General features: G+C 37.8%; 3 protein-coding genes across 8 annotated transcripts; 1 reads left to right on the top strand and 2 right to left on the bottom strand.

The window, feature by feature from the left end:
- Nucleotides 1-713: 713 nt before the first annotated feature.
- On the bottom strand, nt 714-9119 carry LOC105050632 (uncharacterized). The gene is made up of 5 exons (XM_010930724.4): nt 8987-9119; nt 7816-7877; nt 6397-6539; nt 1356-1431; nt 714-1187 (listed from the first exon to the last, which is right to left on the bottom strand). Exons 2-5 carry the CDS (start codon nt 7874-7876, stop codon nt 988-990), a joined length of 480 nt encoding a protein of 159 aa, XP_010929026.1. The 5' UTR covers nt 7877; nt 8987-9119; the 3' UTR covers nt 714-987.
- Nucleotides 9120-11417: 2298 nt separating this feature from the next.
- Nucleotides 11418-14020, top strand: LOC105050633 (pentatricopeptide repeat-containing protein At3g02490, mitochondrial-like). The gene has a single exon (XM_010930725.4). It carries the CDS (start codon nt 11615-11617, stop codon nt 13535-13537), a length of 1923 nt encoding a protein of 640 aa, XP_010929027.1. The 5' UTR covers nt 11418-11614; the 3' UTR covers nt 13538-14020.
- Nucleotides 14021-17009: 2989 nt separating this feature from the next.
- On the bottom strand, nt 17010-23702 carry LOC105050636 (BTB/POZ domain-containing protein At5g47800). 6 transcript variants are annotated; one of them, XM_073242869.1, is made up of 8 exons: nt 23431-23702; nt 23240-23327; nt 21836-21930; nt 20614-20758; nt 20262-20331; nt 19145-19549; nt 18142-18873; nt 17010-17671 (listed from the first exon to the last, which is right to left on the bottom strand). In XM_073242869.1, exons 4-8 carry the CDS (start codon nt 20670-20672, stop codon nt 17267-17269), a joined length of 1671 nt encoding a protein of 556 aa, XP_073098970.1. In that variant the 5' UTR covers nt 20673-20758; nt 21836-21930; nt 23240-23327; nt 23431-23702; the 3' UTR covers nt 17010-17266. The 6 variants fall into 6 exon arrangements, with proteins under 6 accessions (XP_073098970.1, XP_073098967.1, XP_073098971.1 ...); XM_073242866.1 differs by having other exon boundaries at nt 21869-21930; XM_073242870.1 differs by having other exon boundaries at nt 19145-19531; nt 21869-21930.
- Nucleotides 23703-25027: the final 1325 nt, after the last annotated feature.

Genomic DNA, 25027 nt, shown 5'->3' with positions numbered 1-25027 from the left:
ATCATTTAAAATTTTAAATAAAAAAATAAAACGGTAAGCATTAAATATACGTTAGGAAACGGTGGTTATATGGATCAATAGGATAAAACGGTGCGCTCCACATCGGATTTTCTACAACACCTGTGGTGCACAAAAAATTTCTCCCTCTCTTAATATTTTTTTATATATTAAATAAGATCAAGTAAAATAATGCAATAAATAAGATTGTAAAAATACAAAAGAAAATATCTCTTATGATTTTAGTAAAAACAGAGATTTAAAAGCATGTCTTTCCTGGCTTCAGCCATCCAAACAATATGCAACATTTGCAATAAATATTTATCTATACGATCGAGAAATCCTGCAATGATGGAGCAAAACTCGATTGTAACCAACAATTCAGATATGATTAGATTTCAGAGAGTAACAGAAAATGAACTTCCTTACGTTTTACTCAAAAATAAACTGCGGAAGTGCTTAAACATAAATTCTTAGAAGCATGGATGGGTTACTGTAGAACCCATCCATTTGTTTACTCTGCTGTGCAGGCCTCTTCAGCACCAGATCACTGAATTGTAGGATAAATAAGTACAGTATTTCAGGATTAAGCAGCAACACTCAATCCTGGCAATTGAGGCATCTAACCACATCCAAAATAAAATATCGAACAAGAAATACATATCTAATTTGGAGGGCAAGATTTCTTGCACCAGGTACAATAGCAAACTAATCCATTAGAGAACAAATATGCATGTATTACTTTTCAGTTCAAAATGGACCATTCCCACCTAAACATCACCATGCATGTCCAGTGGACCTTCAATACACTTCCATGCATTAATAGACCTGAGATGTAGGAAATTAAATCATCAACGTCCTCTCTTTTTTCATCTTTCTTGTTGTTTTGATCCCCCACTTTTGATAAAAGATAGGCACACAAGATGCACTACATGTGTACATTAGCATATTATCATATTATTATCGGTAAACCATGCTGGGCTGGATCAATCATCTTCTCCTATCATTCCTGTACGGTCCCTCGCTCTCTTGATCCTTCAGGAAGCTGAGGAATGCAAGCAGACCAAAAAAGAAGAAACCGCCTGACCAATGATGACCTCCACCACCACCGCCCCCTCCACCACCATCATCATCATCACGAGGTGGGAATCCAGTACCCCCATCATCGAGCTCTGGAGACTTCTCTTTTCCTGAAATCCACATGACAATACACTTTTTCTTGTCAATGAGCCCAAAATCAACGAAGGCAAAACATTATGCACGCAAGTCATTATTTCGCAACATTCGGGCTTATAGGTGCAGGAAAAATATATTTTTTATCTTTATCGGTAGTTTACAAACCACTGGTTTGGTATTACCTTGGATGGGAGCAATTGTAATTGTTGATGACTGGCGTGTGACAGTCTGTGTTTGCTCTGCTGCACATCTCACACTCTGTAGCAGAAATAATAAACAAATTACCAACAGCAGGGTAATTAAGAATAACAACAAATTGAACAAGTGTCAAGTCTTGTACATGCATATACGCACTAACAAGAAGAAACTTAAAATAACGAAGAGGTACAATGGGCAGGCAAAGAGGTGCAGAAAAATGGAATCAAGACTGGTTCAAGATGCATAGAAAATGAAAACAACCGTGAGCCAATAGAAATTAAGAGAAACTAAACTAACTACAAGAACTTTGTAGAAAAAGCTACTAAGTCGCATGATTCTCTTTTAGTCCACCAAAATGCCTATCCCACAGTCATATCAAGTAATTAGAAACATGTAAAACAATAGAAGGCCAGGATAGCAGGGGAACTAACTAAAGTGGCAGCAAGAAAAGTACATGACACAAGCATGCAGAAGAGGAGCAGCCAATGTTTTAAAGGCTGGACCAGACTGGCCAGTAGAACAGGTTAACGATTCAACCGGTCAGGCCTCTGGTCTGCATATCCCCATAAAACTAGGTTGCCTCAAGAACCAACCCATTTAGTAAACTGTTTAAACCCACGCTTAAACCTGCAGCTTGTTCAAACTACTCCAGGTTCGAATGAACTACCTAGTTCTTGAAATACATAAAACTTTAGGCTCTGGAGAAAAGAATTAAGGTTCAATCTCACCCGAGGCCCCTACACCTCATTGCCTCCTCCGTCCTCTCCCACTCTGAAGACTCCTTGAACTAGACCTCTCCTCTCCAGCATTGGTGTGAACGAGAATGATCGGCGGCCAACCACCTGCTAGCCCAGGTAAGCAATGTCACCTTGACTCCCTCTCTTTCTCTCTTCCAATCCTCTCCCTAGCCAGAGCCCAACCCCAGGTAACACCTTGCTCGTCAAAACCTAGTAGGCAGTGGCAGATCCAGAAATTTTACTTTATGGGGTCAATATAATAAAAGAAGCTGAGGAGCTGCGAAAAAAAAAAGAAAAAAGAAAAAAATAATAATGAAATATTATTTTTTAAAAAATAATAAAATATATAAAAAATAATAATATGCAATACCTTAAATATCCTTTATAATAAAAAATAAATTGATGTGATTCTTTTAAGATATAAAAAATAAATTGATATAAGATTTAAATATAAGAGATGGATGGATGGGGTTTAGATAGGGTATTAAAAGATAAATAAAGAAATAATTAATAAAGAAAGAGAAAAAAGGGGAGGAGAGGGAGAGATGTCAAAGTGGTGTGAGAGGAGGAGGGAGAAAAAGAGAGGTAGGACATATGAGTCGTCAAAGAGAGAAAATATAAGTCATAATTACTCCTTTAATGTGGTCTTTTTTATCCTATATTTCTTTAAAATTTTACATAAGATATGGAGTTAATTCATAAAATTAGTGAGGTCAATTTTGGCTTTTTTTTTTATATTGTGGGGTCAATTTTGGTTTTTCCCATTGCCTTTCCTAGTAATAGTTTAGTATATAAATATATGGATCAATTTTTTTTGTAGGGTCAATTGACCCCACATTTTCTCTCTTGCATCCACCATTGCTAGCAGCAAGCTGACAAGTAGCAGCACCCATCCCCTTCCATCCTCTTTTTCCCTCTCTATCTCCCTCCCCTCTCAACCTTCCTCCTATTGCCACATCCCAGTCCCTCTCTGTACGTCTTTGCTCTCGGCATTTTATGGTGTAGTGCTAGCTTATAAGACTTGTCCACATAAAGGCCAAAGTAAAGCCAGAACACCTTGGATTTGCCTTTCCATTTGCTACGATAGAATCAGGTCTTGAGACTTTGATGCAGGAGTAATGGACCAACTATTTTGGGTCAGCAGCCCATGTTGGTTCCACCCATTTGGAGTGGCTTTAATTTAGTTAAGAAGTCTAGTATTATTTATGCTATTAACAACTACCGGTTATTATGCTTAAAAGTCTTATTAATATTACATGTCTATTAATATTTCTAGGCTTGTTAATGACGGTTCATGCATGGTGCCTTCAAGAGTTCGCAAAAGTATGTAGTTATTTGCCTTTCAGAAGTTGTAAGCAGTAATGCAGCAGGATATGTCAGGTTATGTTGTGTCTATATAGATAGATATGTAGTAGGAGAAGTAACATACTGAATAGTGTAGAATTTGGAATGAAATTTAGAATGAAATGGTGAAGAATTTAGCTTTACCACTTGTCTACTTCATCATGTATTGTTAACTGCTTGCTTAATTTTAGCATTTTACTACTTCAATATGAATTAGCCCCTAGATTGACGACTTATTTATGCTTATACATTTGTAACTGATTAGGGTAAAATGTAGTTTTGGACTAGTGGAAACTTGTCGAATTTTGATTCTTTTACAATTTATACAAGGCAGAAATTAGGTACATTAATATGTTTATATGCTTTTACTCATATCTTTCATTACTTTTATCTTCAAAGAAATTGATATATATTTTTAACATAGTGTTATTATAGAGATTCGGAAGTACCCAAAGTTGTTAAGAAAATGCTAGTAAAGTTTAAAATTTCTGTATACATTTATAATTTTAATCTATTTTTATATATAAATAATTAATGATATTTATCATGTCATCATGATATCCTGGGTCGATTTTGGTAGACCCAACGGTTGAACCAGTGACCAAGGACCCAGACCCTTTGCCGGTTCAATGAACAGTCCGGTTTCAATTGATCAGTTCCTGTGAAAGTCCAGTTGCCGCAAAATAGCATCGATAAATAATTTACCATAAGATATGAAACAGAATGGTCCAACCTTTCAACTGAAGCGGCGTGAAGTATGGGAACACTTAAAGACACTCCAATGAGCTCATTAAACACTTCACAATTGTCAAATTATTCATAAGCAAAAGGAGGTCCGCAGCTGCTTCTGTTCCCAAATAAAGAACACGACCTAGCTGGTCATTCTAAAGGGAATATATCCCCCTCAAGTCTGCGACATTAGAAGAATTGTTTGGTGGCTGAAAAGCAATCACTTTTGAGTGCTGAACAGGAGGCGTTAAGGTGAAGAACAAAAGTACTAGAAACAGCAGTCGACTGCAAAGGGTTGACACCATTAACCCTAATACCAGCTAACCCAAAGACTAGGAAAGAACTCTTAGAATTCCCACATTGCTTCCCACTCAATATCCTTGTTTCTGTGAATAAGTAGGCCCTCCAGTACTCACTTCCACATGCTCAGAAACCAACCCAATGGTGGGTATCATCCTATAAAGCTCAGGGCATAACATTTGTAAAGGCTAAATCCCGTAGAGCCCAACCGCTAAAACCTTACATGCGACCCTTATCCTCAACCTAAAGTTGACAACCATCCTCCACATTTGGTATCCTATACATACCCCTCTCAACTAACTAGATTTAGTATATTTGTGCACCCTAAGATCCCACGTCTACCATAATAATGTTTAAATTTCAAGAATAGTGCCATAATTTTAATCTTCCCTTTGCGAACATTTTGGGAAAGTTTCAGAGCAGACTGCGTTCTTTTCAGATCAGACAATGAGAGGACATTAAAAATTTGGATTCAGCAGATCAAATTCAAAATTCTTTTGGTCTCTGTAGATAAAAGAACCACAAATGACACCTCTAAAATTATGCATGCGGTTTAAAACCCCTATACAGGGACCAACCTATATAAAATGAAAGCTTATACAGAAGCCTGCAGACACACGACATAAATTGCTAATGGAACAATTCAATTCATGGCATTTCAAAGCTCAGGTCTCTCTCTCTCTGCTTTCTTCCAAGTGCAAATTGTTTTATGTGTGCATGTACGTGTGTGCATGTGCACAAGTCAGGTTGCTCTCTGCTTTCTTCCAAGTGCACACGCTCTATGCGTGCACAAGTACATGTAAGTGTGTGCATGCGTGTATGCATTGTGCACAGGTGCACATGTGTGTCAGGTCTCTCTCTGCTTTCTTAATAGTCCATGCATCTCAGGTCTCTCTCTCTGCTTTCTAAAAGGTGTGTGGTTGTGTGTAAAAAACCAAAACTTGACGAAACATCCTTTGCCGCCTCCTTTATTTCACATGCAAAAAAGCAGCAGCCAGTCCCACACCCACCCCAAAAATAAATAAATAAATAAATGCAAACCTTCTCTCTAGCGAAGAAAATGAAAATGACAAACACAACAAGGAATAAAAATAATTATATCTCACATTTTTGAGCCATGAAATCCATTACAAGAAGTTGCAGAACTTGTTTATTTTCCCATATTTTTTTGGTGCATCTTTCCCCTTGATGTCTTGGCCATTGACGAACCATTGATTTCTTTCTTTCCATGAGGTGAAATAGGAAAAAATGCCTCCCATGAGTTAAAGAACGATTCTATCTATCAATATTACCTTGCTAAACCTGAACCTATTCATTATTCCAAAACCTAGAAATAGAGAATAAGCTCTTTTAGATTTAATTGTGCCATCCTCTTGTTTGTTAATAATGATTGTTTTCCCCTGTTAACTGAAAGCCCTACTTTTCCATAGTTTTGCTTATGATGTTTGGAAAAGCAATAGCAACAAAGCATAAACACCAAACAGACATGGAGAACTCCTGAGAGTACAACAAATTCTTCACATACTTCAAGGGCATTTTCCATGTGTTTTTCATGCACACATCTCCATGCCCTATACTATAGACAGAAGTATATGTTTGGTCATTCTTATGTTGAAGCAAAATTAACATCTTATGAATTAGATAGGCCAGCTAAAAGTTTGAATTTCAAGAAGCAATCCTTCAGTCTTTGCATAAAACCATATACCAGACAATATAGCTGCAGCAACCATTAAACCTTAGACATAATTAAGGAGATTTTTACAATCAAAAAACACAATTTAATACCAGTGTTTGAGTCATTCTGTTAATTGGCAACATAACATCCGTAATCTCTATGGATAAGAAAAATCATGGACTTTGCCATACCCAATTTGTTGTTGCCTTTTAACTCGTGGAAAAGTAATAAACAACATACCAAAGCAGCAGCACAGATCACTGTGCTAGAGCGCAGCCGCTGAGTGGGTGGTCTGTTTTGACATGGCTGACATTTGGTGCAGGGTACTGCAAGACCAGACTTGGCAAGTTCGAGCCTCTGGGCCTGCAAAATCTTCGCTTTTCCTGCATCAGATGATCATATAGTTTAATCACCAAAGGATGAAGGGGGGAACATAGAATCTGAATGTAACAAATATTCCTTAAAGAAACAGGACACAAGACATATTTATGAAATTGAGATATGAAATAGCCAACTTGTCAAAGACATCCTATAGCCTTCTTAGCAAATCAAAGTATATGATTGTATTCTCAAGTTCATGATTTCATTGATGATGTTGAAGGCAACCAATTATTCCACCCAAGTGTGTTAGGCAATTTGCCAGCTGCTGTGCATAGAATTCTTACGGCACCATTGCAAATGATCAAAAGTTGAGTCGCATAATAAAATTGGTTTAGAAATACCATGCTCTAATTGATGTTCAAATTATCCTAGAGATCTTTTTGTGCCTTACAAACTGATCTAAATTGCTTGGTTAAGTATGCGAATCACCTTGGCTTCTTGCATCCCAGTCATCTTCATTTAAATCGGTTATGAATCTCTTGGGGGGCATAAATAACCATAGATACCAGGAAACTCACATCCCATACCAGTTTCCTTAGGAAACAAATTTGAAAAATAATTCTAAGTGTTGCTAAGAAATGCACGATTCGCATTCTCAAGAAAATAATACCCCACAAGCATTCTCAGATTTTTTTTTTTAATCTCATGTTTTTTAAGTATTTTAGCTACATGATTAGGTTTTCCATCAACCATTTGAGACTTCTAAAGATTACGGACCTTCTAGTAAGAGATTTCTTTTGAGTAGAACTAAAGCAGACAAGATCGAGAACATAAGGGAAGAGATCTCAAAAGAAATTAGGTTTCCTTTAAATTAGAACTAAATTGGATTGGATGGGAAGATGAGGCAAGAGGTTTAAATAGAGGGAATGGGATGGTAGAGAGAGAGAGAGAGGGAGAGAGAGAGAGAGAGAGAGAGAGATGGAGTTGGAGGGGAGATATTAGGAGGCAGCCGGGAAAGGGGAAGGGAGAGAGTCCATTCCAATAAATTACTTATTTACAAACTAGCTTTTCTTAATTATTCGTCTTTAGTTTATTTTTAATTATTCATATATATATATATATATATGATTTTAAAAATAATCTTTTAAATATCTACCGTTTCCCATTTTAAGAAAATTTTCAACTATCATTTCCTGCTTCCTGTTTTCATATTGTTTCCTGAATCCATTTCCTATAGTGGCAACTACGTGAAAAAAAAAAAAAAAAGAAGAAGAAGAAAAGAAAAAAAAAGGAAAAAAAAAAGTAGTTAGAGATTTTAAACATTACAAAATAAAGTACCTGGTGAGCTCTTGGATGAAATTGTGAGTGTAGGCCCTGTTATAGATGTTAGAGATGTCATGCTGAAAATTGAAAGGGAAATTGTAGGTAAGAATTTTCCATTAAGATTTCCGTTACATATGAAAAGTAAAAAAATGTAAAGATTTTCAAGACATGAAGTTTAATACAGACACTAAATTGTGACATGACAATATGAGGGAGTTACTTATTCTGCTATTCAAGTCTAATTTATCATCCATTCCCTTCTGATGAAATCACATGAACAAATTGGGAACATTTTTCCAAAGGCGTGGACTTGCAAATACTCACAATTCGTAAGGTAATCACAAAAGAGGGAATAAGCTGTTTCACAAGAACAACAGTCTGTAGAAAAACTGGACCAAATTAAACCCAATAATGAAAGCAACAGTATTACAAGAACCAATTTTCCATTTTCGCAATCAACAAAACTCTGAGGAAACATGTCAGTAAAAACAAAATTGCAACTAATGAATAAAGAACATTACACATATCAGTCAAATGAAAATATATTTTATTACAACAGTAATGACGCAGTCATGAAAGAAAGCACATATTAATCATGAGTATAATACTCAGGCTAAAAGTAATTTTTAGAATTTACCTAAAGTAACTCCCTCCAAATATGAAACCAAATACATACCAAAAGAAACATCATATAGTGACATCAAATAACCTCGAAATAAAAAAACTGCAAATCCTGGAAACTTAGCAAAAGCATATCATCAGAAATAAAAATCATTTCTTTTTTTAATTTAAAAAAAGGTCTGCCCCGCGAAACCCGGTCATTAAATTCCACCAAGCTCACAAAAAGATTCGGTCTTTTTACACCGACTCGTGAAAACGAACGAACCCTCAAAAAGGAACCTGTCAAGAAATGAAAATTCCAAGAAATGATTACGAAACAGACATTAACCATCAATCAAACGATTTCTGGCAATTATTTCTTCAAATTCGACAATACGTCTCCATGACAACAATCTGACGAAGAACTCTCCTTGATCTCAAAGAAAAAGGTAAGAAAGAGACGAAAAAAAGATATCATCATTTCTAATGAGAGCACGACAAGCGTAGATGCGAAGATCGATCAAAAAAACGTGAAGGAAGAATTGAAGCAAGAAACGGAGAGAGAGAGGTGGAGAGAAATCAACACCTTTCTTGCGGTCGGAGGCCTCTGAAGCGGGCGAAGAAATGGGATAGCCCGGCGCGAGGGGAACAGAATGCTTTCAAGAGATGGAATTGGATTAAAAGGGGTTTATTACGAGACCGGGCCGGAAGAGCTCTTAACAGACCGACTTTATCTATTGCAGTACTTCTTTGTGCACCGCGGGCGGTGCACAAAATCCGGTACGGAGTGTGTTATTTTTAATTCACATAATTATTATTTTTTAATATATAAATAATATTTTATATATTAATTTTTATATAATAAAGATATTTTTATTTTGAATGTTATATTTTGATCTCAGATCATGACGCCATCTCGAGGGTCATAATTTTAAAAAAAATATATATATATTATTATTATTTAAAATTTTTATAATAAAAATATTTTTATTTTTTATAAAAATATAATATTCAATGCCATATTTTATCTCGAATGTCATATTACCATCTCCAATATAATAATATAATATAAAAAAATATTTTTATTCAATTATTTTTTCACATATATTTAATATTCATATATTTTTTTTATTTAAAAATTTTTAATAATAAAAATATTTTATTACATTCGATGTGGATATTATAATATTTTACAGATTGAATGTCATAATTTTTTATAAAGAAATAAAAATATTTAAATTATATAAAATTTTTAAATAAAAAATAATTTATAAATATTAAATATATATTAAAAATAAAAATTACATGGGCTAATAGGATGAGACAGTACACCCATCTCTTGACTGCCCGCGAGGATGGGCGTGTTATCATGCGGTCCACGCACTCCTCGTTGGCGGTTGAGGGTTATAGGGCCCAATATCTATTGGGCTGTCCTATGGGCTTCAAGTCTTTTCCCTTCGGCAATTATAACGGAAGAAATTGTGATCATGGCATATAATTCCTTTTGTATTTTGCTGTTGATGTTTACATTATAGGTGCGACTTGTAATCAAGTTCAAACAATTGTCATGTGCCTTGCGTGTGTATTTATTAATTATTTATGCTTTTTGTGTGATCGGTGGAGCTATAAATTGTGCATTAAATGTCTGATTTTGGACAATACCAGAAAATATTGTTCTTCTAACATGTTTTCTGATTAAGTTTAGGCTGCCTAAGCTTATTTTAATTTGTCGTTAAATATACAATGCAATTATGCATGCAACCAAATATGAAATATCGCCCTGGTATTCTTATTATAACTTAATGCCTGTAACATATTTTAAGCTAGTCACGTTTAATTCAATAATCATTTAGAGTCTGTTCGAAGATGCTGTAACTTTTTATCAAAAAATAAATTTTTGATAAAAATTATATTTTGAAAATCAAAAATTATTTTAAGATTAAATATTTTTTTATTAAAAATTTATTTGGCTATCAAGATCCAAAAGATGTTCTGGAATTATAGAAGTTGTTTGTCATATGTTTGGTTTGCAAACTCAAAAACTGATTTGGAATAATAAAATAATTAAAAAAATATCTAAAATGATTCTAAAATATTGAAAACCAGATAAAAAATTTTTGTATATAGAAAAAGGATGAACATAATCACTATTATCAAAAAATATTAAAAATTAGATAGAAAAAAAGGTGAATGTAATCTCTACTATCCAAAAAGGTAATCAAGACCGATATGTGTAGGAGTTGAGAAATAGATTACATAAAGATGGCATATAAAAAAATAATTTTCTGTAAATATGATATTTTGCTTACAAGATTGCATCTATCGGAAGTGGAAGAAGGTTAACTTTAAGTAAATTATATTTTAAAAAATTTTTAGTATAATTAAAAAATATTTTTGGGTTTTAGCTAAATATTTAAAATTATTTTTAAATTCAAAACTACTTTTGATCACTACAAATGTACTCGCAAACATATACTTAATATTTCATAGTTTTTAAAAAATATTTTGATCCATCAGCTTCATCTATAAGGCTCTATGTATGGTTATATTAACTCTATCATGCTTGTCCTCAACAAGGATGCACAATGGATCTCAAAACTCGGATGAGTGGTGATAGAAGATTTGTTTGCTCATATATTTTTCTCATTTAAATATGATATCCTCATTTATGAATTAGATTGATTTTAATATAATTTGTAATAATTTAGTATCTTATAGAAGAACTTAGTTAGGCGATACCATTTGAATTTTTTTTACCATTATATAAATATCTCAAATTTTTACAGATGTGAAATTAAATATATAAATAATATTACGTAATAATACATGCAACTTGTTACACAACTATACCCGACTCCAAGAGTTACAGTGCTCTCGCTATTTCGACGTAGCTCTTCATGCATGCATACCGAAATCCCAAACCTCTGTATACGCTCCACAGCTAAAATGCCGACAATGCCCTTACGCTCATGTCACTGTTGCCTGGTTTCTTTTGTATAAAAAAAATAATTAAAAAAAAAATCAATCTGATCCGCCGCCGAGCTCCTATGGCGCTTAAACCCTCCTGAAACCCTAACCCTCACCCATCTCAGACTCTCTGAAATACCAAGGGGAAGTCCCAACGCTGGCAAGGGATAGAACGCCCGAATCAGCTCTCGAGTAAACATCGTCGAAGCTGCTTTCTTCTCCGGTCTCCATTCGACTTCACGGCAAGATGAGGAACGCATGGAAGGCGCTCTTTCTCCGGGGCTCTTCCCGGATCTCAGCTCAAAGCTCGAGAATTGGATCCCTCAATCTCCAGGTGAGAGCTCCAGAACTGCGAAATCCTAGCTTTCTTGCTCCGTTTCTGGGCCGGCCGGCTTTTGGAAGCCCTAGAGACCGATGGTTCTCGTCGGAGCCGGCCATCGATCGGAAGGATCAGGATCACGCTCTCGTGGCCCAGATCTTCTCGAAGCCGATCGGCTCTGATGAGATCAAGGCCGAATTAGAATCCCTTAATCTCTTGCTGGACCAAGAGACTGTGAACTTGGTGCTCGAGGATCTTCAAGGGAGCCCTGAGATCGCTTGGAGGTTCTTCGATTGGGTTTTGGAGAGAGGTAGCGTCAGGCTGAACTCGAAGTCATATAATTCATTGCTTGAGATCATGGGCACGAAGGGCCGGTCAGAGGAATTTTGGAGTTTGGTCGAGATCATGAAGAAAAAGGGATTCGGGATATCAAAAGGCACTTACTTGAAAGTCTCGGAAAGTTTTAAAGAGCAGGAAATGGAGAGGGATTTCAAATTGTTGAAGGAAATTTATTTCCTGAATTCCCATGAGAATGTAGTTGGGAGGATGTGCCCTCAAATTTTCAGGATTTTGAGAGAAGAGGATGAAGCAGGTGAAGTCATTCAAAAAAAACTGGAAGACTTGGGTGTAGTTTTGTCATCCGATTTGGTCGTTGCAGTCTTGGAAAGGATTAGCTCATATCCTAAGAAGGCTTTGATGTTTTTCCGATGGGTTGAGGAAAACACATCTTTTAAAATCGATGGTAGGGCTTACAATGCGATGGCCAGGGTTCTTGGTCGGGAAGATTTTATCAAGGAGTTTTGGGATGTTCTTCATAAGATCAGAGATGGCAGGCATGAGTTGGAGGTGGAGACATATATCAAGGTCGTGGAAAGGTTTATCAAGAGGAAAATGATTGCAGAGGCCGTGAATCTTTATGAGTTTGCAATGGGCAGTTCCGAGAAGCCTTCTCCTCAAGATTTTGCTTTTCTGTTGAGAAAAATAGTGGTAAGTAAAGATCCAGATTTGAATTTGATTATTAAAGTTGTTCGCGTTTTTAAAAATGCTGGGAATTCTATCAAGGGACAAGTTTTTGACACAGTTCTTAAATCACTGAGGAGTGTTAGTAAACTAGGAGAGTGCGGTAAGATCTTGAAAGCCATGGAAGAAGGGGGCTTTGTAGCAGACAGTTCTGTGCATGATCGGGTTGTGGTTGGACTTTGCAGTGCTGGGAGATTGGATGATGCGCTCGATTATTTAGATAATGTGGAAAAATCAGGGTATAGTTTGGCTCCAAAGACATGGGCATCTTTAGTTCAAAAATATTCTTTGGCTGGTGAGCTAGACAAAGCCTTGCAATGTTTCCATAGGATGATAGAAAGGAAGGATGTTGAGAATGTTGGTTGTGCCTTTGAAATATTGGTGAATGGGTTTTGCCAGAAAAACAGGGCAAAAGATGCGTTCAAGATACTTAAGGATTTGGTCACTAAAAAGAATGTAGAACCTTGGCAAAGTACATACAAGTTCCTGATCGAAAGGTTGGTAAGTCAAGGAAATATTAAAGAAGCTTGTGGCCTTCTGGAGCTGATGAAAAGCCATGGATATCCTCCCCTTGTTGATCCATTTATCAGTTATATTTCTAAATCAGGAACTGTGGATGATGCCTTGAGTTTTTTGAAGGCAATGACTGTGAAAGAATTCCCTTCAAAGACCGTGTTTCTGCGTATGTTTGAAGAATTGCTCAAGGCAGGGAAGCATGAGTTGGCACATAATATACTTTCTAAGTCTCCAGGATGTGTTCGTAACCATGCTGATGTCTTGGATTTCTTCTACTCAATGAAGCCAGATGAAGCTACTGCAGCAGCTGCATAGGTGATATGGAGCATAGGTGTAATGTTTTACTCTCTACCAGAAACAATTCATCATTTGAATGAAGAGAGTTGATTGAAGTTTTGTGGAGCACCGTTTGGTACTGAATCACATGGAAAACCATACAACCAGGTCCTTCCATAAGTTCATTGGTCTCAAGAGGGAAGTTGAAATGACTGGCTAATCACGTGAATATTTACTCTGATGAGTTCCAATAATAAATGTCACTTTTCTTTTTATTAAGAAGAAAGAGTTCTATTCTTTTTATGATTTCATGAGTTTTGAAGCTTAAGCATACTCTTATATTCCACATTTGAGATAGATTTGATGGCAGATTGTTTTCTCATATTATTAGGTTGCCTTGTATTATCATTTCATAGCTCTTGTGCTATGTTGCATAGAAATGTGATGTTCTTTTGAACTATTTCATTTTGTAATATGACTAAGTTAAATTATTTTATGTTTATTATTAGATGGAAAGGTCTATTTATTATCATTTGTCACTTTGGGGCTACTGTTGTTGCAAAAGTTTGAATAATGGTTCAACAAGTTTTCACTGTAAAATGACTGAAACATCTCTAAGTATTCCTTAAAAGTTAACAGCCATGTTTGCAATTTATAACTGGAAAGATGCTTCTCAAAATGGCTTATTAAGATAATTTCTTTTCCCGAGTAATTTTCTGCGATCCTATCTGTATGTTCTTCATAGGCTTCTTGAATATTTTAGCTATGCCTACATGCTTGAGCCTCCTGAATTTTTTCCTTCAATTCATGTGTTGTTAGAGGATTTGATGGAGTCATACTAATTTAGAATCTTCCTTGTACCTTTACTAGGCCCAATTCTGTTCTTTCATTCCCTGTCTAGAGTTCTTAAGCATTAGTGAACCATCACAGCCAAGATTGTGGTATCAAGGATAGCATAATATCAAGGATCATATATTATCTTTTGAATAATACTTTCACCATAAGATTCAACTCCTAGGGGTTGTGAGGGTTTTACTCCAACACAGTATTCCTTAATTTTATTCTATATGCATTACTTTTAACTGATAATCTAGGTCAGGCACTTCCCAAAGCAGGCAGCCTTTTGATTATATTTATGTTGTTTTACTGTCGTTTCTTTCACTCCAACTCCATGGATGTTCTATACATTATGGTCCATTTTCTAGTTTTTTCTTGCATTCATATCTGATTTTTGACTATGCCAACACCAAATCAAAGCATCATATAAATTTCTTACACAATTTTTTCCAGATCTAATAATAGAAATGCTCTGTTCTCTGTGCTCTGCCTTCGCACACTCTACTTACGCTACTATCTAGCAAGACCTTATTTGGATAGTTTCATTGGGGTTTGCTGCAGGGAACAGGTTTGTTTTTCTAGTAAACATAGTTACTATTAATGTAGTTATGTGAATGTAGTAAACACACAAAAAAAGTCAGCAAGGAACTTCATCAATTCTTAATGTAAATAAAAGAGAAGCATGTGAGAAACCAATGCAAACTTTGTTCTTAATGGTTTTGCCATTACTTCTTTACAGCTTCTATATGGACTATGTTTTTTACCATGTTTCCTGATTGCTGTTATCTAAGGTTTCGAGCTTCCTATTGTGCAACCTTTACAGGCCATCGTTTCCTTCTCTTTATGGTACCAAATTTTTATTTTTATTTACAGTTAACTGGTAATAATAAATATTTAACTGGAACAAAAGTAGGGATAGGTGAGGTAGCCTGGAAGCGTAATCTATGTTTCAAAATGATTTGCCAGAATGTGCGCGTATAAAATGGCTCCAGGAAATCCAACCTGATTGTTTTATGATAATCTGTATGAGTTTAATTTAAATTTTCAATAAATTTATCATATCAGAGTCGGATTCTATATATAGATTTGATTTATTATTGATATTAGATTTAGATACAGTTAGATTCATTGCATATACTGTATGTGTGTGTGTGTGTGTGCGTGCGTGCGCGTATATATGAATATCTCTTATTGCTAAATGGTGAAAACTCCGCTTGGACGCATGACCGACCGGTGTACCTCTCCGTAGAAATTTAACCGTTCATGTGAAATACGAGTCGACAGTATTCGTGTGCTGAAGTATATATTTAACGAAATGGGAGTCGGAATTCCAACTATTCTCGAAAAGAGACATAAACGCCAACAAAAAAAAAATTTGCTGCGGTAGTTTAAAAGATATTTTAATTTTATTTATTTATTTATTTTTATCATTAAATTAAATATCAACATTTAAATTTAAATGATTGAAATGTCGCATGTATGAAGATTAGAACTATTTATTCTATAATTTTTTTTTTTCAAAAGTTTCTCTGTGTGTACAGGCATGAGGCAGGAGTGCAAAAGCTGTCGGTGTGGACGGTGGAGGGGGGGGGAGGGGCGGGGGTTGGGGCGCCGGCATGCACAGCATGAGAAGTGCAGAAGCCACCGACGTGAGGGCTTTGGTGGGGGCCGTGGGTGTGTGGGGTGGGGGTGCAGACAGTTTGGAGGGGGGGTGGTCGGGCGTGGGGGGTGTTAGTGGAGGGCGCGGGGTAGTCCGAGATGGTGCAAAAGCCACCGGCTTGCATGGGGTGGTGTGGGGCGTGGGGCAGGCGAGGTGGTATAGAAGTCACCGGCATGTGGGGGGGCGGAGCAAGGGGCCATAGGGTGGTGCAGAAGCAGTGTGGGAAGGGGGGTTGTCGCACACTCAGGGGTGGTGAAGGTGGGAACCCATTGATGCTGGGGGTGGGGAGGGTGGAACTATGGGTCCGAGGGGGGGGCGGGCGGGGCGTGGGCGTGGAAGTCTTAGACGTCGGAGAGGGGGGATAAAACTTCTATGGTCGGACCGTCATCGTCTGTCACATCTCCGAAGCACGCTGCGTGTTTACCATCGTCTTAAAATACTAAAAAAATAGGAATAGATAAATCTACGGGTATTGAACAGTTTTGATAAATATCACATAATCTTTTAGGTTTATCCATTCCTATTTTTTTAGTATTTTAATGTGCGGGAGAGAGAGAGAGGGGTACAAGGGTGAAAGGGCCGCCAGCTTGGACCGGAGGCAGAAGAGAGTGCTATTTTTTTTTAAAAATAATAAAATATATAAAAATATTAATATAAATATTTTAAATATTCTTCATAATAGATATTACGAGGAGCATAACAGCATTCCTCAAAATAAAAATATAGCGTCTGGTCAAACAGCACGTTAAGAAAAATTTTCTCGATTTTTTTTTTAACCGAGATCCTTTATTTTTGAGCTGTAATGCCTATATTTTACAGTCTCAATGCCTGCAAATCGATTGCAAATCTTTGCATAGCCGGACTCCGTGAAATAGAAGTTGACAAGGTGGCCTAGATAATATATCGAACTGCCTCTTTGCACGCATGGTTCCATGGATTATCTCTGTTTTAATTGCTAATTTTCCAGCTTTTCATCATCGAGGAATATTTGGACGAAGCAGAAGTTCAAAAAATTTCTCCTCTGAATGTGCATGACATTCCAAAGTTTATTTGATCAATCATCCGTTGCTCACTCAAATAATTACAAAATTTACCTCCCACACAAACTCTCCAATTCTCTGGATCATTAAAAAAAAAAAAAAAAATCATGAATATTTTTGCAATTTACAAATGAGATCCCCTTCCCCTTGTTTCTCTTTTTCACCTTTCTTTTTGTTGTTGGGGTCGAGTGAGGATGTATCATGACCATATTTTCATCCCTTCTTTAGCGTTTATTGGTGGATTCTGATCTTGTTCCGTGATCCTTCCGCTTTCTCCACTACCACCAGCTCCTTCTTCTTGGCCATCCTGGACTCCGACGACGATCTCCCCATCCTCCGCATCTCCACGCTCTTGGCCCTTCCACCTTGCACCGACTCTCCTCTGTGTCGAAGCCCATCATCTGACCCCTGTCTCGGCCTTCTACGGTCATCCGGAGCTCCCCTCGCGTCTGAAATCTCGGTCGAAGGTTGAACGGGAGGAGCCCTCTCTTGTTCCACAAACAGGAGTTGCACGATCGTGCGCAAGGGCAGGCGGTCGTTCGCTATTGCATGCGCGCGTGCTTCGGGGGACAACTTTTGGGAGTCTATCAACTGGCAGAGCCGCTTCCTCTCTGCCTTGCTCACGTCTGGGTGCTCCTAAGGAGATCAGTGCAGAGATATGGCCCATTACAAACTAGATCCAATTGTTCCAAACCTTTGGAACACTCACGTTGAGTCCAGCAACTCAAGTCACTCAAATTTCATAATTCAACTCCTACTTTCACAAAGTAATTGGTTGGAATAACTACAAGTGAAATTATATCCTACGCTGCCTGTATTATGTGGTTGTGCACCACACCAATCACCTCATCTCCTTCCCATAGGCCTCAATATTCATCATGCACTCGTCTCCGTGATTAATTAGCTAGCCATAGGAAGAAATGAAGATAATTGGCCAAGTGCACGACGGCGTTGGGATATCCAGTATCTTCATATTTTGTGTTTAATTATATTGGCTTAATACTTGCAACGTTCTGCTTCCCTCCCGTTTTGGGTGTCATGTGGAAATTAAGCTCTCTTCAGGTGCGGTCAGATTAAACAGTGTGAAAAGAAGTCCAAATATTTACCTTCAGGTAAGTATCAATGGCTTGGTAGAGCTCGTCGTGCTCTTGGCGCGCCATGTCCGGCAAGGACTCCGCAAGATCAGCGAATTTTGACACTGGGAGTTCGCTGTTTTGTGCGATGACTTGCAAGTAGGAGTCGAAGATCTTTGCCACCCTCGCCATGGATTCAAGCATCCTCTCACTCTCTTGTGGAGGCATCGGCCGGCGAAACTGCAGCAGGAAATTCTCCAACACTGCTTCCACTGCACCGATATCGTACTCCTGTGGATTTGAAGGCAGTGGAATGAGGAGGTCGCTTGTGGTTGCTTCATCCAATTGCCGCCCCGACCGCCTCACTAGCTCGGCTTTGGTCGATGGCGAGGCACCAATGTAGTTCGCCACCTTGAGCAGCCTTAACAAGAACCTGCCGGAGACCGAGCCTGGCTCGCTGGGAATCATGCTGACGATGGACTCGAGCACACGCTTGTGCTTGGCTAAGGTCTCTTCGGATCGAGCAGTGGAGCTTTGAGCTTGGTGCGCTTCCATTGGGTCTGGGAGGTGCTTGCATGCGTAGACATGGAGAGCCTCCCCCAGGAGTGCTGCAGGTAGCTTCCTTGTTGCTCGAACGGTAGAGATTATTGATCGGAAGAGGTCGAGATCGAGCTCGGAAACATCCTCGGTCCACCAGTCCTTGGGGACGGAATGGTGATCCTTCTTGCTGTAGCCTGGCCTCGTGTATGTGTAGGACCATGCGACCTTGACAAGAAAATATGGCCAACAAGTTACATGTAATATAAATTGTGATCTTTAGAAAGGTCTTATAGCAAAGTCTTGCGGTTGCCTTCAAATAGGAGACTGCTAGCTAGCTCCATCTACCATGCGATCATGAACCATGTTTTAGCATTAACGTTAACATTTTGTTTCAGAATTAAATGATTTTTTTTTTGTAATTCTGAAAACTTGAGTCAGATGGCAAACTTTATATGCATGAAAAAAATGAAAGGATCTGGCAGTGAAATCAACCAACCTTTGATGGGTGTGTGAGGATTTTTTCGATAATGGAATCCATGCATGGTTGCACAATCTTAGGATTGTCCAACCAACCTGACAGCTTCCCTACAGACTGGAGTGTTACAATTGGATCCTTCCAGCCATGGAGGATGAATGACTCGAAGAACGACTCCAGCTTCATTATGAAATTTCCCTTGGCGACAGACTCCGTCATCTGTAGGAACCTAGCTGCAGAGATTGCCTGCACAAAGTTGTGGGCGCTAAGACTGATGGTGATTCCATAGCAGAACTTTGCACATAGCTCAAAGGCTTCTTCCCCTCCGGGGACATCGTGAAGAGCTATGGAAATCGGTTGGTCCGAGTTGTTGTCGATGCTAGAGCAAAAGCGTTGGAGGAGGCCACACTTCAGGAGAAGCGGAAACTACAGTTAAAAAGACCTGAAATCAAAAGCTTTGAAGTAATTGAAACGTAAAAGCATTGCTAATCTAGTCATAATGTGCACAATGGGGTCTTGTTCTTGAGTTTTAGAATAGATGAGGCAAACTAGAAGGAAATAAACATGGACTAGCAAATCCACCTATCTGAACCCTGGTAAAGATATTTTCGGCTAAGCCCACCTTTTTGACCAACATTAAATCAGCCTTAGAGTTTTATTGTCCATTGTAAGGGCTTAAAGTGTTACATTTAACATTGATGATGTCCATGCGGTCATGCTCATTATTAAGTCTGAAATGTATAGACAGCTGAGAACAAATTGGAATGGTCCTTTCTTGGTAGCTGAAGAAAATAAGAATTTTTTTACCTTCTGTTTTGTTCTGGGTTCTGGGTCTTCAAGTTTAAAGTTCAAATATCTGAGTGGAGATGTATTTTTTTGGATGAATATGGAAGCTAAGCAGCTTAGACTCCATAAGCCAGCAAATATTATCAAAAATTATATGTATATCAGAAGCAGCAGAAGACAACAGAGAAAGAGGAAGCAAACATATTTTGGAAACAGAAAGATAAGCAATGCAGACAGGAAAGGACCCCCACCTGGTGTTACATTACTGGAGTGGAGATGGTGCTAAGATGTTTTAAAACAAACAAAAACAATGAAATGAATCATGATGCACGAGAGAGAGAGAGAGAGGTACCTTATGCAATAGGAATTTCGTGCTATTAATGTGTATGATAAGGTCAGCTGGCACATCCGACAACACTGATCTGCAATATAGGTATAATTTTTTTGAGCAACTGCATATAAATAAATGCAATTTTCTGTAGAGAATAACAATAAATGGATATTGCTGATCAACTTGTAACCCAAGATAAGCCTATATTCTTTTAACAGATTTGTTTAATTTATGACCCCTGACATTAAAAAGAAAACAAATTCATTCCTATAGTTATCATTAGCCTCTTTCAGTTCAAAGCTTCATCTCTAACCTATCCCCTAAATTCTCCTGTGTACAATTTAATCTCATTTTGTAATGAAGCACCACATACCTTACAGCTTCTTCTGTGTAGAAGGTGTCTGGCTTTGTTCCAAGTTTCATGTACTTCATCTTTATGGCTTATCTTTCCTTCTAAGAATGACATAAACTTTCTTACCATCAACAACAGACCTTATCTTCCTTCACCGCCGTCAAATCTAAACACACAGAATCATTGAAGTGTGAGTTCATCGTCATCTGTTGTTGCAATACAGCTGCAGAGATATGGGAAAAAGAACATAATGGATTGCCATGCTATTCTGAAATATTATGCAGATGACTACAGACACAATATATCTGTTTCTTGTTATGAAATAAATTGGGGGTAGCTCTTTGCTGCCTCCCTTTTCCCTTCAAAAAAGACTAACTCTTTGCTACCTCCCTTTTCCCTTCAAAAAAAGACTACAAATACAATATACTGTATTGGTATGGAAAAAAAAATAAAAATAAAAAGCAAGTTAGTCCCTTCGTCAGTCCCATTCAGTTTGTAAAAAATAAAATATTAAAAAATAAAAAAATTATATCTACTTTACATGCACCATGTGACCATACATGCATATAACCGTAACTGCTTGTTCCTATAGCAGCATCAAGATAAGTACTTGATGAATGGGCCCATTATAATGAGCGGCTATGATTAGATGCGTGCACAGCCATATGGTGCATAGAGTATAAGATATAATTTCTCAGAATGGGGACAACTCTTTCTGAAAAATTCAAGGCCAATTTTGTCCTCAGGTCACCTCCAGTCCAGAGAGTTTAAAGATAATTGGACACGCTACCAAATGCTCAGTGAGGTGAGACTAGACTAGAGGCTCAGAAAACTAACCACCACCCACATTAGAATTGACATCATGTTGGCTTTATCAGTGACAGAGGCTGCCCTTTTTTTAACCTTGTTATGTAGACCTTTTCTGCAGACAAATCTAAAGATAAGGATTTTGAGGAGTTTTCGGATCCCAAACATATGTTGTGGTTAATGCTCTACATATCATTTCTGAAGCATTTTGCTAGGTCCAGAAGGGCCAAAGGCAATATAAAAAGCCAAATGGGACCCATCATTCACCCAACTCCAACTAAAAATATGAACATATTACAAGAAAGGAACCCAAAATCATATGAGCTCGTGTTAAAGGATTCAGCACAGAGATAAAGAAGGGAAATTTTGTCCCTCAAAGCAAGATTTAGATGCCAACGTTGGGGTTTAGCTAAAGAGAAGTGCCCATGCCACTTACTAGTTCGCTACTTTGGCATGAAATAATACATACCGCAAGCGCTCCACCAAGGATCCCATCATCACCTCCTCACCTCTTGGGTACACATTCCCCTCCTGCAAAGTAGTGCCCCTTCCAATATTAAATGGCCATTGAGCAAATGTGTTCATGCTAACATGTGCTGGAAGCAACTTAATTGGTTCATGGATGAGGCAATTTGAGCAGACCGATTTGTGAATTGCTTTTCTTTTCTGAGAAAAGCTTTGGGCATGTTTTCCAATTAAGTTCATAGATTTGGGATGGAAGATGTTATCTGGATATGGCTAACATTTAATACATCATGATTATTGTTCAATTTGAAATACACACGCAAAGAAAAAGAAGAAAAAGTTGGTGTTGCTGATCAAGATGATAAACATTACCATTTGGGCTTAAAAAAGGGAGAAAACAGTGAAAATTTCTTCATGGTCTGTCACAAAATGTGGCTTATAGAACACCAAATCTAGAGTATGCTCAGCCTCATCCCATCTACATAATTTTTTTTGTAAGAAATATGTGCATGATGAATGATATAACTTTAAAATAAGGACTAAAAAATTGGAAATCAAAAATTGAAAACTGCAGAAATAGATAGAAGAGATTCCACTTTCCTCCATCTAGAACACCCACCAAACGAATCCAAATGCAGAAGAGATATACAGATTGTTATCATACTGACCATCTCATATCTTCATCAACACTGAGCAACATGCATGTATATTGGCATACATTGGTTCATTTTAGCTCAAAGGAAATCAGTGGAGACCACCTGATCAAATGGTCCACTGAAAGAGGGTATGCTCATTCATAGACTCAGAATTCATTGAAATAAATATTTACACAATGCTATTTGTTTGTAGAGGCTCATATCTGATGTCTCTCTCAGAGAAATGAGACGCAGGAAATCAACTTCTTAGTGTTTCCAAATGGCAGATCTCAGAAAAATAAAGTTGGTTCATCTGAGATGGGAAACACCAGAATGTGATTAGGCTGAGAATTTTGCCTAATAAGCTTACACTAGGGGAAGAAAGAGAGAAAGAAAGATTATATGGTTGTAGTTGGAATGCCAAAAAAATTATCATATGGTAAATAATTGCCTATAATTTCATAGCCTTCCAATACTGCCGCCGCCGCACTGCTGCCATGTGGCCATCACCAGCAGCAGAAGCAGAAGCAGCGGCGACAAAAAAAATGAAACAAAAACATGGGGCATATTAAAACGCAAACATACCCAGATAACAAAAAAAATGTTATATGGTTGAGAACCGGATGGTAACTGAAATTAATATGAAGTTGTCGTGAGAATTTGGACGAAAAAAAGGTTACTGGTGTTTGTGTGTGGGAGGCAGAGAGGAGAGGGATGTTTAGATTTGAACAGAAGCTTACCTCAAGAACAGACGATAAGATGAGTGTCCAGGAGAAGATGCTCATCAATACTTATCCTTCACTCCCAACCTTTCCATTGCAACAGTGCCTTCAGTTGAGATATGGGATGAGCTGTTAATATATCATAAGATGTTGGGAGGGGGGGGGGGAGAGAGATAGAGAGTAAAGGTGGGGAACTTTTCCAGCCATACATGCATAGCCCACCTCAAGCATAGGTAGTAAGTAAGGTGGGGTGTAAGGAGTGCAGCCAAAGGAGAGATTTTCTTCAATCCCAAGATAGCCTCATATAGATACCCCTCATTTGAGATGAAAGTAACAACCTACCATGAGAGGGGGAAGGTGGACTGGATTTTGTGCTCCACCATTTTAAAAGGGTGGCCTAAGAAGCTGGCTGCAAAACCTAGAAGGTAGGACTTCGTTGTTGCACTAGTCTTTCGCAAAAGTTGCCATAGTCAAGCAATATAGCATCTATTGTCCACAAAAGCAGCACCATAAGTATATTGAAAGAAGTCAGTCTACCAAAAAAAACAAAACATAAAGAAAGAAAGGAAAGTAAAAGAAATGGAGAAAAGGAAGCAGCTTGTGGACTCGATTTTACCGGGAAGAAAAATGAGTGGTCAAGAAGCAAAGGTTACTGCACCTCTTGGGGCAGGTTTTTGTTGTGCTTATATAGCACAGTAATATACCATTCTATTATTCATCCGGGTATCATGAGTTCATGGAAAGGCCAAAGGGGACCTGCTCTTGGTGCTCTATGATTGAAGCCTCCAAGTGGGATCTACTCCATAAAGCGTGGGAAGAGGGAGAGAGAGTTGCCACTGAGGACTCCCATCATTGTCCCCCCACCCCACTAAGTCCCGGTATATTCTATGTCCCATCCCTTTCTGGATGGCGATGCCGCTGTCGCGCATGTGCCTCCTGCACCGCTCCTTGGTGCCACAGTGGCGTCGGCAGTGGCAGGCCAAATGGATCTCCAAGTCCACTCCCAGTGCTTGTCGACAGGGATGATATATAGCTCTCGATTCTTCTGGTCGAGGTTGTCTGGAAGCTCCGTACCGGCCCAGTTTTCCCATGTCTCCCATGGGTGACCCTTTGGCTCCTACCTTCATGTATTCCTCTCAAAGCACACCGATGTCCACCTGTGGGCCTGTAATAATGATAAAAAAAAAAATAGTAACAGTAATAATAATAAGAAACTAGCACCATTCCTTCAAACTAGCTCTTAATTTATGGATTTTCGTGAAATACTAAATAGGATCGGTCACTCGTGGGTATCTAGAGATTTTGAATCACTGGAATGTAACGTACCGAATATGATGTTTTGATCATCCTAGGACAAGAATCATCGGTGATTTAGGATCATCTTGTTAGAATTTTTAAGAAAAAATTCAAAACTTTTCTTCCCTTCAAAGATCGAATCTTAAAAATTTATTATATTTTTAGTTCCATATTGAAAAGGAACAAACTTTTCTTGATGTTTATATATATAATATATATATATATATATATATATATTGCCCATCTTTACTTGGATCAAAGAAGAAAATGATTTTACACCGCATACGCTGTCCGACTCGGCTCGCATGCATGCAAAAATGCGGCATGACGTGGCATGGCGCATCAATTTGCACCGATGAAAAAAATGATTAATTTCTTATTCTTTTTTTTAAATTTAAAGTTTATCAAAATTTTTTATTTAAAACAGCCATTGTTTGATAGAACGTTCTTTGCAGAAGGACTCTTTATGACATATCTCAGATATCCCAATTGGATCACCAAATCCAGCTT

The sequence above is a fragment of the Elaeis guineensis genome, chromosome 8 (genome assembly GCF_000442705.2).
Source record: "Elaeis guineensis isolate ETL-2024a chromosome 8, EG11, whole genome shotgun sequence".
Classification (NCBI taxonomy): Eukaryota; Viridiplantae; Streptophyta; class Magnoliopsida; order Arecales; family Arecaceae; genus Elaeis; species Elaeis guineensis.
Note: the sequence above shows the minus strand (reverse complement) of the source record. Positions and strands in the feature narration are given on the sequence as shown.

Bases quoted from the DNA above. Each gene is read 5' to 3' on its own strand.
- LOC105050633 (XM_010930725.4), top strand. From the start codon at position 11,615: ATGAGGAACGCATGGAAGGCGCTCTTTCTCCGGGGCTCTTCCCGGATC.
- LOC105050636 (XM_073242869.1), bottom strand. From the start codon at position 20,672: ATGAAGTACATGAAACTTGGAACAAAGCCAGACACCTTCTACACAGAA. The intron at 18,874-19,144 runs GTTGGTTGATTT...TTTCTTGTCAAG, and splicing joins TCCTCACACACCCATCAAAG to GTCGCATGGTCCTACACATA. The intron at 17,672-18,141 runs GTAAATATTTGG...TGATCTCCTTAG, and splicing joins CCATTGATACTTACCTGAAG to GAGCACCCAGACGTGAGCAA.
- LOC105050632 (XM_010930724.4), bottom strand. From the start codon at position 7,876: ATGACATCTCTAACATCTATAACAGGGCCTACACTCACAATTTCATCC. The intron at 1,432-6,396 runs GTATGTTGTTTA...TTTCTGCTACAG, and splicing joins TGATCTGTGCTGCTGCTTTG to AGTGTGAGATGTGCAGCAGA. The intron at 1,188-1,355 runs GTAATACCAAAC...TGTGGATTTCAG, and splicing joins TACAATTGCTCCCATCCAAG to GAAAAGAGAAGTCTCCAGAG.